Raw genomic sequence first — 14,223 nt, forward strand, 5'->3', positions numbered from 1 at the left:
AAAACTATGAGGACTATAAAATGGTTAGTTCTTGATATTTTGTATTTCCCTGTCATACCTTCTTTAATTACTATACTTTTGTACTGATCATCAAAAAGTAATAACAGTGATATCAACAACTAATATTTCTATGTTGTTTAATAATTTACAAAGAGTTATAATAAGGTTATTGTATTTGATTTTCATACCTATTTTGATAGGGGTTGTCATCTCCATTTTGTAACTGAGAAATCTGAGGTTCAGAGAGATGTGGTTTGCCAAAGGTCAGAAAAATAATTAGTGTAGACAGGATTTAAATTTATGTTAGCTGACTCTACATTCCTTACTTTTCCAAATATAATTTAATCATATACTTCCTGATGTTTACAAGAGTTTACCCACCTGATTCCAAATCTTTTCCATATATTGAGGCCTATTATGTGCTAGGCATTTTTGTTTTATCTAATACTATTACATCAACACTGCAAACTGTATATGCAATATATATATTGTATATATAGCTTAGGAAATAGACAAGATTACCCAATGTGAAAGTGTGGTGCAAAAAGAAAAGAAGTTGAACTCATATTTGAGGAGCTTAAAAATGTTAGGGTCTGGTAGAACAAGCATGCAAAGAAGTCTAAAAAGAGTTAGCAAAAGGTTCATAAGAAAAACCAGGAAAGCATGGTATCCTGATATTGAGTGTTTTGATAAAGAGAGTCAACTGGATCCAACACAGATGAAAGATCATACAAGGTGATTATGGGAAACATCTACCGGATTTAGCAACCTGGAGCCATCAGTGTCATGGCACAGAGGCCACACCCCTAAGTTTGGTGAGTGAATGGATGGTGATGAAATAGAGAAGAATGGCTATTAGTGGGAGTAAGGAATAGGCATAGAAGACAGAGGGGGTAATAAGGTTAATGTAGTATATGTGTAAGGTTTAATGTTATACATGAACATATTTGTATGTTGGAGAGGAAATCAGCTAGAAAAGAAAGCATGAAAGATACAAGAAAGAACAGAGATAACCAGTGGCAAAAGGTCAGATTCAGAAAGTACTATACAGAAACCAAAAAATGGGATGGACTTAGATGCTTTAGATCCATGGCTGCCTGCCACCAACGATCAGTACTCCCTCTCTTTGCTGTACTCTAGAGGCCAGGTACAGGATTAAGGAGATTGAACAAAGAAAGGGTGTGTGTCTTCAGTTTTGTGAAATCTCTTTGAGCTGGACCTCTCTTTTGTTTGATTTAAATAATAATCTTATTGCATAAATTAAAGTGCTTGGGTTTGTTAATTTTTATCATGGCAATATGTAAATAGGAAAAATAGTTAATTCCCATGGTGTGATAAGAAGGAATAAGTCAAGCAACAAGGTCTGGATTTTGTCTAATTAGAGATGGGCACTTGGAATCTATGCTGTTGAAAGAGATCCCTTAATGGCTCCAGAAGTATATAAAAGGAATAAAGCTATGCATGTGTTTATTTATTTAATTATACACTGAATACTTATTCATTCTACAGATATTTATCGAGTACCTATTACTTGCTAGCCATTGCTTTGGACAAAAGGGGTGAGTGGATGAAAACAAATGAAATCCTTGACTTCACAGAGCTAGATTATAGGGACAGAAAGGTACTGACCAAATGTACACGTAATATTAAATATAGACAAGCTATAATAACAGTAAATATATACATAACAATACACGGTTTGCTAAGTACTATAAATTTTTAATATATAAAATTTTAAAACACAGAACTGATAATTTGGGTAGAAATACAGATACTTTTAAAAAATGTGTTATGTTCTATGATACAAATATGAAATGGTTGCTTTAAGTGGAGAGAGTATTACATGCACCTATAATGTAGAACCATTAAGAATAATGCCTGGTGACACATAGTCAGAACTCAATAAATATTAACTATTATTATAGGACAGACTGTACCACAGACTAGCATGCAGTGAACAAGCAATAAAGGCTCCTTGGGGGAAAAAATGACACCTAAACTTAATCAGAAAGAATGAAGAGAGACGAGGCAGATGAAGAAGAGGGCAGGGCCTTCTAAACTGAAGGAATAGCATATGACAGGACAAAACAAACAAACACACAAAAGTATGATATTGAGTGATAAGTTTAGGAACCTACAATTGGGATTTTGACTGAAGTATAGAGTTTGTGGAGAACTAGAAAATGACTCCAAATGTCCTCTGGAGAAGCCGGGTTTCAGGACAATGTTGAGGGTGGGGTGAGAACATCAGTGTCTCCTAATCTTCTCCATTCTCCCTGTTAGACTGTACATTCTAGAAATTACTACTCTGTGCCAGATTCTGTAACCAAGCACTGGAGTGAATGAATTAGATTTGAAACCTACTCTCAACAAGTAAACAACAATGACAAATAACATTTTTTGAGTGATCTCTATTATCCATGTACTGTTTAAAGCAATCCCCATGTCTTCATCCATTTGATCTTTAAAACAACTCAGTAAACTAAAAATTCTTATAACCTTTCTATAGATGAAGAAAGCAAGGCAAAGAGTGGTAAGTCTTGTTCACCATTGTATTCTCAGTGCCTGGTACAGTGTCAGACATCATAATTTATTCATAAATATTTGAATGAATACATTAATAATGGACAAGTGAATCATATTGAAATCTAGCTTTGCTAGGCCAGGGTTGCACATTCATAATCAGGTCACTGTCTCACTGGTCATTTTGTGGGACAATTATAGGACAATGGTTTTCAAATGTTTTGATGCATGAGAACCTCCAGAGGTTCTTGCTAAAGATTCTAATTCATTTGGTCTGGGGAGAAGCCCATGTCTTTGCATTTTTAATAGATACTCCAAGCATTTTATTCTAAGGTGATACTTGGATACGTTTTGAAAAAAATGCTGTGAAATACGAGTTGATAATCATTACAACTAGGTATGAAATTAATGAATAATGGTTATGGCTCAGCCTGTCAAAGGAAGGAGAAGGGGTATGGTGACTTCAATGACAATATGAAGAAATCATCAGCTGCAATGGAATCATTCTACTGATCCTTTTCATCCATATTGCAGGGCTTCTCATTTTGGGCACTATTGAGAGTTTGGACTCGATAATTCTTTGTTGTGGGATGGCTTTCTTTTGCATTTTAGAATGTGTAGCAGCAACTCTGGACTCTACTTACTAGATGCCAATAGCTCGTCCATCCTCCAAGTTGTGACAACTGAAAATATCTCCAGACATTGAAAAATGTCTCATGAGGTCAAATTGCCTAGAATTGGAAACCACTGCCATAGTGGAAGACAGAGAGCTGTCTCCAGACACTTTCCTACAGCAACTTCTGGCCTTCTAATCTAGATTTGTATACAGTATAAGACACCTGATCTGTTTCTCCATAAGTGTTCCTCTGTGAGACACTATGGCTTGTTTGATGAGCACAGTGTACCTTCTTGGCTTTTTTTCAGAGCTCACACTATGTGTCACCCCCCCTCCCACCATACACACACACACACACAACTGATTTAGTAAATCAAGTGAGACAGACTGTCAGCGTCAAGACATGGCTGATATACAAAATCATCATTCCTTCTTCAGGTTCCAGAGGGCTCAGATCCCTTTAACATAGTTTACAGGGAATTATAGTTAACTACGACAGCAGAATAGGATCAGTTTCCCAGAAGACAAATATTATAAGAAGGAAAAATAAATCAAAGGAAGAGACACAGAAATAAAAAGTCAGATAAAATTTCTTGAAAGAAAGAATTTAAATAAGTTTGAACAATTTCAGCCCCAAATTGGCAAAAACATATATTTCAGAAAATACAGAAACTTTCCCAGTTTGGAAATTACTCCTGTCCTTTATTTTTACAAGAATAAACAGACAATGTGTAACTGCCTAAGGATATATCCTTCACCTTTTCTCTTCATTAATTTCTCTTAACAGTTCTCAGCATCTTTCAGTTATGTATGAGAACAATAAGAGTAAAACCTTGTTAACAATTTTTGATGGGAGAACTATAAACTACTGTTGTATAAAAATATGCAGTATCATATTGCCACTGATTAGATGCAGAAAACTTACCTAATCTTAGCAAAATGCAAAGAGTACCTAGACGAGTATTTGTTATTCACTACATACGTCTAGTGAATTCATTCCTAGTTCACTGGCTAATCAGAACGGTGATTTAGTGTGTGCACCCAGTGAAACAGTTAAATAGCTATGCAAAGCATATTCTTAATTGGCCAGAAAAAAAAACAACTATCCAGATTCATATTGAAATCAACTTTAAATTTATTCACTTCAAAATCTATCATAATGAAACTTTATTGTTATACAAATTATTTGGTATGAGCTACCTTGACTAACATACTTTGTGTAAGAGAATAATGCTTCCTAATTAACTGGTAGTAGAAGAAAAACAAGGAAGTCAATACCTATTTTCAGAGAAGACTAAAAAGATGCAGAATCAAAGAGAGGGGAGAAAAGCCCAGCACTGCACCATCTGTTATTCTGGGCAAGAAAATACCTGTAACCTTGTTACCTCCATCCAGTTCCTTTAAGTGATTTCAGACGGCAGGGTAGCAACAACTACTCATGCACAAACACTGTTACTTCTACCTTGAACTACTTCCTGGGAGACAAGTACTCTAAGGTAACTCGCTGGTAAATTGCAGTTCACCCCTGAATCTGGTCAATTCCAGGTGGTTGTGAGATGATTAATGACAGCCAAAGACCCCAACCCCAGGGCTTCGGTGGGAAGCAGCGATTTAGGAGGGCATAGAGGCGGAAGATGGCTGGGCAGAGCAAGCCTGTTTCCACCACCACCACCACTGTCTTAGCCTGTACAGTTTGTTCGAGCTGCCAGAGGCTTTCTAGTTGCCATGGCAACTGTTGGGCTCTGCTGCAAACTCAAAGCATAGCCTCTGAAGTTAGGTACCAAACGCTGGAGCTCAACAAACGCAAAGGGGAGAACAAGGATTACACATGTAATCGATCTCCAGCTCCTATGACTAAAATAACCTTTTTAAAATCGGATTTTTGTTTATGTTTTTGTAAAAGGAGATTATTCTTGTCTGGTATTGTTCATTAGTATCATCTTCTGGTGCCCAGAGAGAGGAGACTGCAAATCCTCTCTTATAAGACAGCGGAAGGGGGGTGGGTAGGAAACGTGATTACCAGGAATGCACCCAGCCCGCTCATTCATTCATTCAGTCATATATTTCAGCATCTCCCGAGAGCATATTTGTGCTGGGCATCGTGCCAGGTGCTGGGTCTGCAAAGAGAAATGAGACACCGCTCCCTCTCCCCCCCACACACAAAATTAACAATAATTAACAAAACTTAGCAGAACCTTCGAGAGCCTGGGGAAAACCAATTAGGCACGGCAGGCTCCCCACGGATCCCTCTTGGAAGACAGATTCAGAATACAAACACGGGAGAGGAAACAGATCCCCGAAATAGAGTCAGGCAGGAGGGAAGGCTAGAGGGAAGAGGGAAGCCGTCTTTCCCTAGGGAGGGAAATCTGTCAGGGCCACTCAACTGTTTCTCTGAGGCTGCCAGGGAGAAGAGGTTTGTTTTTCTTTCAGAAAGACAGAGCCCTTTTCCCTACTGGGCTCGATTTCTAGTAGGGGAAGCCCCGCCCTTTTGGGCCGTTGATTGGCCCAACTTCTTTTCGGATAATTTATGCCAGCATCCTCTCGGAATGATTGGCTCCCTTGCTCAGTTCCCCTGGGAGTCGCATCCTACCTGGTTGGGAGGTGTACTGCCTTCCCACACTCTCCCTTCTGTACTCACCAGGCTGCAGCTAAGGTGGGAGAAAAAGTCCTGGCTTGGAGAACTGAGCGGAAAAAGCGATCCCAATGGGTTCTTGGAAAACTCTTCTCTTCTCCCCTTTTCTTCTGTGGAGTCAAAGGAAAGGGTTGAGGTTGATGTTCCTGTTACTGACCCTGCACCTGGGAAACTGGTGAGTAAATTCAAGGACTCAAAACTATTCTTTGGTATCTACCCACTCCCCCCTCATTTCTCTTTTCTTTAAAAAATCATTCTAGGTTAAATAATTTGCATTTCCCTGGGCACACGTGCAACATTTTGCCATCAGTTTATTTTTTGATTAGATCTACTCTTTTTCTGATAGAATGAAATTAGCCTATGTGTGAAGTATGGAGATTAGCTCAGTTGTTTTTGACTTGAAGCACAGTAGAAACTAGTAAAGATTCAGTTACTGGAAGTGGGGAGGGGAGTAGAAATGTTTTCGCTATTACATTTAGTGAATGAATGCCACTGATGAACTTTCTGGATGATTCTGCATTTTAAAGACAAAGTTATTTTAGAAACTTGTTACAGAACATGGCATGTATGATGCTTTTTATACACTAATATTGCCTTTTCCCTTACCTTTTTGCTATTCTAAAAAAAAAAAATCAAAGTTTTACATCAAGAAAGATCATAAATATGGCTAAAAATCCATCAGGGTTGAAACTATGTTACATTTAAGTTAGAAGTAACCATGTATATTTTACTGAGCCGGCTTTGAATTTCTTTTTTTTAACTTGGCTGTGTACAAGTAAATAAATATTGTAAGGTGATGTGAATGTCCCGTGTGTGTGTGTGTGTGTGTGTGTGTGTGTGTGTGACAGAGAGGGGGAGAGAGAGGGAGTGCTTAGAACTCAAGAGTAAAATGTAATCACTATAGAGATGGAAACATGCCTTTTTAAGTACTTGCATCACTGCTAAAATTTATTATTATGACGATTATTTTTAGCATATAGCTAGAGTGGATTTTTGCCATTACTAACAGATAGAACAACTGTATTTTCTCTCCAAAAATAGAGAATAAAGTATGCTAATTAATATTAGACTTGCCAGAATATGTTTGACACCCAATGTTTTTTAAGTATTAACAGTTTTAGTTTATTTACCCTTTTCCCTTAGAAACGTAAATGTTCTGCATGAGCACAAACATTCTACTTGATTAATTATTTCTTATATTTAAGAGCATCGTAATGGTTTATTTCTTTGAATATATTATAAAATTATGGAAGATATTTTGGTAGGCCATGTATTAGTGCTCTCATGCATCTTCATAATATCGCAAATGAATCTGTGTTCTCATAAGTAAAAACAGACTAACCCAGTGATTTTCTGAAATAACAACCTGTAAGCTGATTTATCACTGTAAGTGCAAGTTTCTCTTGCAATCTAATAGACAAGCTGCTTACTAAAGGGCATACTGTCTACTTAAAGAAATGTTTGGTTTTAAATAATACATTTTCTTCTTGAGGATATTTACATTATGAGAATCATGATGGGTCTCAGACTCTCTTCAAGCTGCTCAGAATTAACAAGTTGTGTGGTGTAGTGGACAGAGATGGGCTCTGGCAGTCTGGAGACATGATTCTATGTGTCAAGGGTCCTTAACCGCTCTGAACACAGTTCCTTCATCTAGGAAATGAAGGGCAGTAGTAGATCACTTATGATTTCTTCCAGTTTTCATATTCAATATTTCTAAGATTTGAACGGAAACATAAAATAACTCAATAGCTGCGTCACTGGCTTTTCATAGCAGTTTTCAAGAGAGAAATTCTAATTGGAAATGCCGTGTACTTTTTTTTGTCATATGTATGAGTGAGAGAGAGAGAGATGCGTTATGCAGCTAAAATAAATAAATCATTTTATCATAGTACTATAGAGAATATGGATTATTCTGGCCAGTGAAAAAATACATATTAAAAAATAAAGCTGTATGTTGCTGTTGTAATTAACTCTTAGGGCCTCAGTTATGAGAGTGTATGTCTTCACTTTTCAAAGTTAGCTACAGTTGTGATGAACTTTTTATCCTTTTAATATTTAGTTGAAGATAATTGATGTCAACATGTATAAACCATTTACATTCAAAATTTCTTCTTCCTTTCTTCTCCTTTTGAGGGACCTTTCTAAAACTAATCACAGATGGTTCTATTTGTAAGAATTTTGATGTCTGATGCCAGTTTCTAAATTAAAATTTCAAAGTCACCTATTTTGGGATTTACCGAATTGGAAGCTATTATTTTTTGTATCTAATCAAAGACAGTAGCTTGTTTACTCATTAGTTTTCATCAAGAGCATAAAGGAGAGACACTTTATTGATTTTTACATTGCTGAACTATGAAAACCAATCCTGTTGTTGTAACTAAAAGCTGTAGTCATGGTTCCTATGTTTCATTCTCTGTGAGGCTCTATGGCATCTTGGCAAGTTGGTTAAGATCTCTCAAGCTTGATTTGACTTATTTGAAAAATAATGTTTTGAATTTAATGTTGAAAGAAATATAATTATAATCAGACTTTTGAAAAGAATTGAAAAAATGCTTTGAGATTTTACATAGTCTAAAATGTAATTTACGGTAAGCTTTGACTAAGAAGTTGTACGTTGAGAGAGCTAAAGGAAGATAACTCATTTTTATTTCTAAAAACAATCTCGAGTCAATAATCATACAATTTAGCAGTCAGTTGCCCAAATGACAATATTCAAGTACAATTACATTATAAAATATATTATTTTTAAATAATTTCAGTAATATATTTTGTGGAGATGGTAATGCATGATTTTTCTTTAGGCATTCAGAGCTTTGGCTTCATTTTCTAATAAAATATAGATGTAAACGAGTACAAAATGACTAATGAAGCTCCATGATAATTAAATATTCAAAGAAGAACTGAGAGACAAAATGATTTTGAAGTTAAAATGCAAATGCTATAATTGATAAATCCCCTGTGTATAGAGTCTTTTTGGTATACTTTTCTTCCTTTTTATCCCATTATATACTATGAGTCACATTTTTGGCTTATCAACAAAAGGAAATGCTTGATTTTTTCATCTTAAAAATGAAAGAGACAAATCTAGTATTTTATATTTATATATTTATATAAAGGTGATTAAAATTTGTCTAAGAAAATAATAATGAAGGTGGGGTCCCAAAGAAGAGGAGACAGGCAGGGTGAAAAACTGAAAAAAAGGGCTCTTGAGATATTGTCAAAATATGATGAAATGACTGCCACAGGCCTCAGGAGAATAATTCACATATATGCATGCTACCAATTGAGAATCCTGGACTTGACCATTAGATGTAAATTCTAGTTTCAGCTCCAGCACTTCCCACTAGGCTGATTTCAGGCAAATCTTTGAGGCAGAGAGTCCTCGTTTGTGAAAAGTAGAACTGACACCTACCTTTCCAGCTTGTTTCAAGACCAAGAGAGAAAATTTTTGCAAAGTACATGGCAGTTAAAGTTTTAAATGAAAAGTCATAACAACAGATATTCTTGGAATCACAGTTATTCTAGAATTTTTTATTCTAGTAAAATTTAAGTGCAGTAAACTCCTTGAATCGTTTGTGCATTATTAAATATCTTTTGGATTATGGGAGAGATCATTCAACGAACATTTATTGAATGCCTGCTATGTGCTCTACACAGTGCAACTTGCTGGGTTTACAGTGGTGAATAAACTAGACATGAGAACTAACCATATGGATAGTACTTGTGTCTAGTGTTCTACATGAGTACTACCATTATGCACACTGCTAAGGCTGAGGTTTATGGTATTAACCAAAGGAAAACATCTTGTAGTCAAAATAAGGAAATATACCTTCACAACTCCAAAGATAAACAGAGGAGTCTAAATTTTTAAGGTTAGTGGGTACTGATAGAAAAGATCACAATCAGGGAAAGAGAATTAGAACACCATGAGATTACTCATCTACAATACCAGAAAACCATGGAGGAAATGTCTCCAAAATTCTAAAGATAAATGTTCAACCTCAAGGTTATACTTAGCCGAACTACCAATCAAAAATGAAGGGAAAATAAAGCCTAGATACTGTTATTCTCCCCATTTCACAGATGGAAAAACCAGGGCACAGCAATTTTTACTAACTCACTAAAGATCATCTTACTGATAATGCTGAATCCAAGACTCAGATCCCATGTGCTCTATGCCCAGAGCCTGCATTTTTAATCACCTTTCCTCTAAGATTACAAACGCCATATAAATCAAAGCAATTAACATAACTGTGGATGAGGGGGTTGGAAAGTAAGGGAGGGAGGGATAAAAGGAAGAAAGGAAAGGAAAGAAAGGAAAGGAAAGGAAAGGAAAGGAAAGGAAAGGAAAGGAAAGGGGAAAGGAGGAGAGGAGAGACAGTAAAATTGACAGAAGCACAGTAAGTTACAGTCCGCTGTGTATTTATCACATAATCTAGAATATTATGTGTAGTGCTGGATTAATTATTTTAGGAAAAACTTAAACGAACTGGAGTTCTTGATCTAGAAAAAACACCACTGGATAGAGAGTTAAAAGCAAGAATTTTGAATTCAGGTAAATTTTGTTGAGGAATCATATATTCTTAAGGATGCTAGAGGAAATCATTGTTGAATTTATTATGTATAGATGTTACAGACAAACCATAAACAAGTAGTGAAAGCTATGTGAAGCCAGATTTTCATCAATACAAAAGCACTCTAACAAAATAATGAATGTCTTGTCACTGAACTTCAAGCAGAAGCTTGTTAGAGTTCTTGTACTCTGTGAGAGCCAGATGAAATTTATGTTTTTTTCTACTTTTAAATATCTCAGAATCTAATTCTATCTGTACTAAAATGGTTTAACCAACTGAAGCCCCATGTTTCAGGAAATAGTCTTAGCTATTAATTCATTCAATAAACAGTTATTAAGCATTAGCATTCATTCAACAAATATTTACTCAGTGCCTACCATGTATTAAGCAGAGGTCTGGGAACTGGAGATACAGTGGTAAGCAAGACATAATCTTTGCCCTACTAGTGTTTGTATAGTTTATACAGGACACATATGTGATAGTATACGTGCTGGACAAAGAAGGCAGAGCCCCTGACCCCAGTGAACTTAAACTCTAGTAGTTAATGTTGAGACGGCCTATCAATATAAACAAGTAAAGACAATAAGTTGGTATAACAGCTACTTGCAATTCTAGATGAGCTCTAGTGGGGACACTAAGGAGACTGGCATCAATTGTAACTCTGGGAAAAGACTGAATGCTCTTAGCTGTCATAGGCATAAGTTCAGGTCAGTGTTAGTGAAAAATATACATAGGAAGATAACACTACTATTCTGTGGCCAGAGGTATGGTCTCACGGTTTGGTGGGCCTTTTGAAAACTATATTCCTAGGATATCCTTTACTTTGGTCATCTAACATATGACATTAAGATAGCAACGTCCTATTAAAACCTATATAACTTAGTTTAGTAGTAAATTTTTGAACTGTAGGAATTCTTTCCTTACAAATACAATTCATTTAGAGATTTAACATTTCTCCCTATTTTTAGACAAATATATTGAGTGACAAATATTTTGAGTAACACAGTGGTAGAGACTGTGCTAAATATTAGGGATATAGAAAGGAAGTTAACATAGACCCTGCACTCCAACCTGTAGGTAGATGAGCATATCAGAAGATCTATGATTAGAGTATAATGGGTTAAATATGAAAATTTTAATATTGTTGTGATCAGGGTGTGATGTGGTTCTCCACATAGCTGTAGGGCTGCTAGAATCAAGGGTTCTGGAAAACAAGTTAATCTTTGGGTAGATTGCTAGGACCATGACTTGTGGTTGCAGAATTTGTGATCCATTTCAATATAGGCAGGTCATTTACCTCTCAGTCGGCCTAGATGTGTACCACTATTAGAATAATTTTCCAACACATGCAGTAGAGTGTTTTGAGCAGGGATTACTTTTCTACTAAATAGCCACATTGACTAGAACAACGTAGCCCTATTGGTTGGATTAAATTTAAGTTTTAATCAGACATCTGTGTTCTATAAACTAATTTGTTACTCTGTGCAGGTGTCTTATGAGTGTATATTTGTTTCTGTCATTTCCTTAGTAACAATTCTTTCTGAAAAACCTGCAAATTATCATAACTGGAGTTGACTAGAAAGAGTGTTTTGTTGTTTCTGTTCTACTCATTTGTATTCTCTCCCTTTTGAAGTGAAAGTTCTGAGAGGATACTTATGTCAATGAAACTATTTTACCTCTCACTTTATGGTCCCAAGACTTAGGGAAAAGGTATATCTTTTTGCATTCAAAAGAACAGACTCCCATTTCTTTCTTCCATTTAATTTTAAGATCTTTTCATATTGTTTATAATTTAATAAGTCTCAATATTTGCCTTAATTCTGCAAAAATTTTAGCAGCCTGATAGAATTTATCTGATGCATAAGTGCATCAAAGGCTTAGAGAATGTGAATGTCATGAAGTGTTATATGTTTCTAAGTCTAATTTATGTTCCGTTATGTTCTATGAATATAAAGTGGAACAATGGAAAATTTGGTGTTCATTTTAATATACTTTCAATCCAGCGGTAATTTTTTAATGGACTGTGAAGAAAATTATGGTTTCTTTCCCTTCCTCCAAAAAATATTCACATGGAAACAGTTTCAAAAGAACATTTATAATCTCTGTGTATTCATCATCCCCCTAAAGACTATTCTTTGGAAGCACGGTTCCCAATTTTCTAAACTCTGTTTTAACAAAATAACGTTGGCCTGCCAAAAAAGCAAATAAAAAACTCCAAAAACTGGCAAAATATATTGTTTTATTATTAGTACTAGTTGTTATTTTAAGGATCAATCACTAAGCTATGAGCAAAGATGTTACAAAAAAATAATCTGCTATATTTTATATTTTTCTGTTTTTGTTTTCTTTCTAAAAATATGTCACTATACTAATTTTTAAAAATCGATTCTGATATCAGTCTGTCCCTTTTCTCATTAACTAATATAACCCTACACTCCTATATCCTATCTAACCAGATCAAACTATGTTCTACTAGATTTAGGAATTGGCCATACCCCTTTTGAAACTAACAGTGAAGATCTCTGTGCCCAAAGTAATCTCTATTGCCATTAATTTCCTAACATTAGTGTAATTTTAAAGATGCTATGTATTCTACCTTACCAAGGAAGCTACATAAAAATCACAGTGGATGAAGATGTCACATTTTATTTTTTCTCTGAGACTAATATTCCACGTCTCAAACTGTAGAATCAATATATAATCCAATTTCTGTTCTATTCTGTGGACATAAAATATTTTAAATTTTAAGTTTTTTACCACAAATAGTTTAGACCTTATTTTTCTTTACTTGTTTTCTTAAACAAACAATTTAAGTAATCTCTAAGTGATATACATATATATGTTGTTGAAATATATGGGAAAAACAAAACTTTTTCCCCTAATGTCATAATCGTTTTGATCATATAATGTAAATAATAATGGAGTAATACTTAGTCCATTCTACTCCTCAAAATTACTTAGCAATTTGGAGCCTATACTTCCAGATTTTTCCATAAGTTTAAACAAATATGTATATACACATTTGTGTGTACATTTTTTATACAAATGAAATCTAACACTTGTTTTTGTCACACAGCTAATATCAAAGATATTTTTCTAGATTTGTACACATACTTAGTTGTACCTCCTTTTTAATGATGATATGGCATTCTATATTAAGGAAGTGTTATAATTTATTAAATTATTCTATTACAGATTCTCTGTCTTTTTTTGTTTATTATGAATATTGTTACTGTGTATATATATACATATGTACATGCTTTTAATTTCAATATTTCATCAATGTTGCCAAATTACTCAATTTATTCTATTAGAGCAATTTATTCTATTAATGGTTATAAAAATGTCATTTATCTATATTATCAATAGTACTGAATGTAATGAATCTTTTAATATTTTGCCAATGTGATGGCTAAAATTTGTCACATTTTAAAGTTATTTTCCCTTGCTACCAGTAAATGTTAGCAAGGTTTGTTATTTTTATTAGTCTTTTTTTCCCTCTGAAATTTCTGTATACCAGTTACATTGTAAATATCTTTGTCTCAATCTATCCTTTGTCTCCAGTCTTTGTCTAAACTGTCTTATGTCCTCCATGAGTTATTTTTCCTTTTTTTGTCATTTTTTTTTTTTTCCTTTCCTGGTTTGGTTACGTGTTGCATAGAAAGACCTCCTCATCTCAAAAGTTAAAAAACGTTTTCAACATTTTCTTTAATAGTTTTATACTTTATTATATTTTGATCTTTAATATATCTGCAATTATTGTCTAAGTAGTAATCTAATTTATTTTTTCTAAATGGCTTGATAAACCTTTCAATCTAATTTACTGAATAATTCATCCTTTCATTTCTAAACTGACTAGTCACGTTTGTTGTATA

General features: G+C 34.7%; 1 protein-coding gene across 1 annotated transcript in view; it reads left to right on the plus strand.

The window, feature by feature from the left end:
• The first annotated feature begins 5,842 nt into the window (after window positions 1–5,842).
• Window positions 5,843–14,223, plus strand: part of GABRG1 (gamma-aminobutyric acid type A receptor subunit gamma1) — a 61,596-nt gene continuing 53,215 nt past the window's right edge. The window contains exon 1 of the mRNA XM_068542239.1: window positions 5,843–5,946. Coding sequence (XP_068398340.1) covers window positions 5,843–5,946 — 104 coding nt within the window. The remainder of the gene's footprint in view (window positions 5,947–14,223) is intronic.

This window comes from Eschrichtius robustus, chromosome 4 (assembly GCF_028021215.1).
Source record: "Eschrichtius robustus isolate mEscRob2 chromosome 4, mEscRob2.pri, whole genome shotgun sequence".
Taxonomy (NCBI): Eukaryota; Metazoa; Chordata; class Mammalia; order Artiodactyla; family Eschrichtiidae; genus Eschrichtius; species Eschrichtius robustus.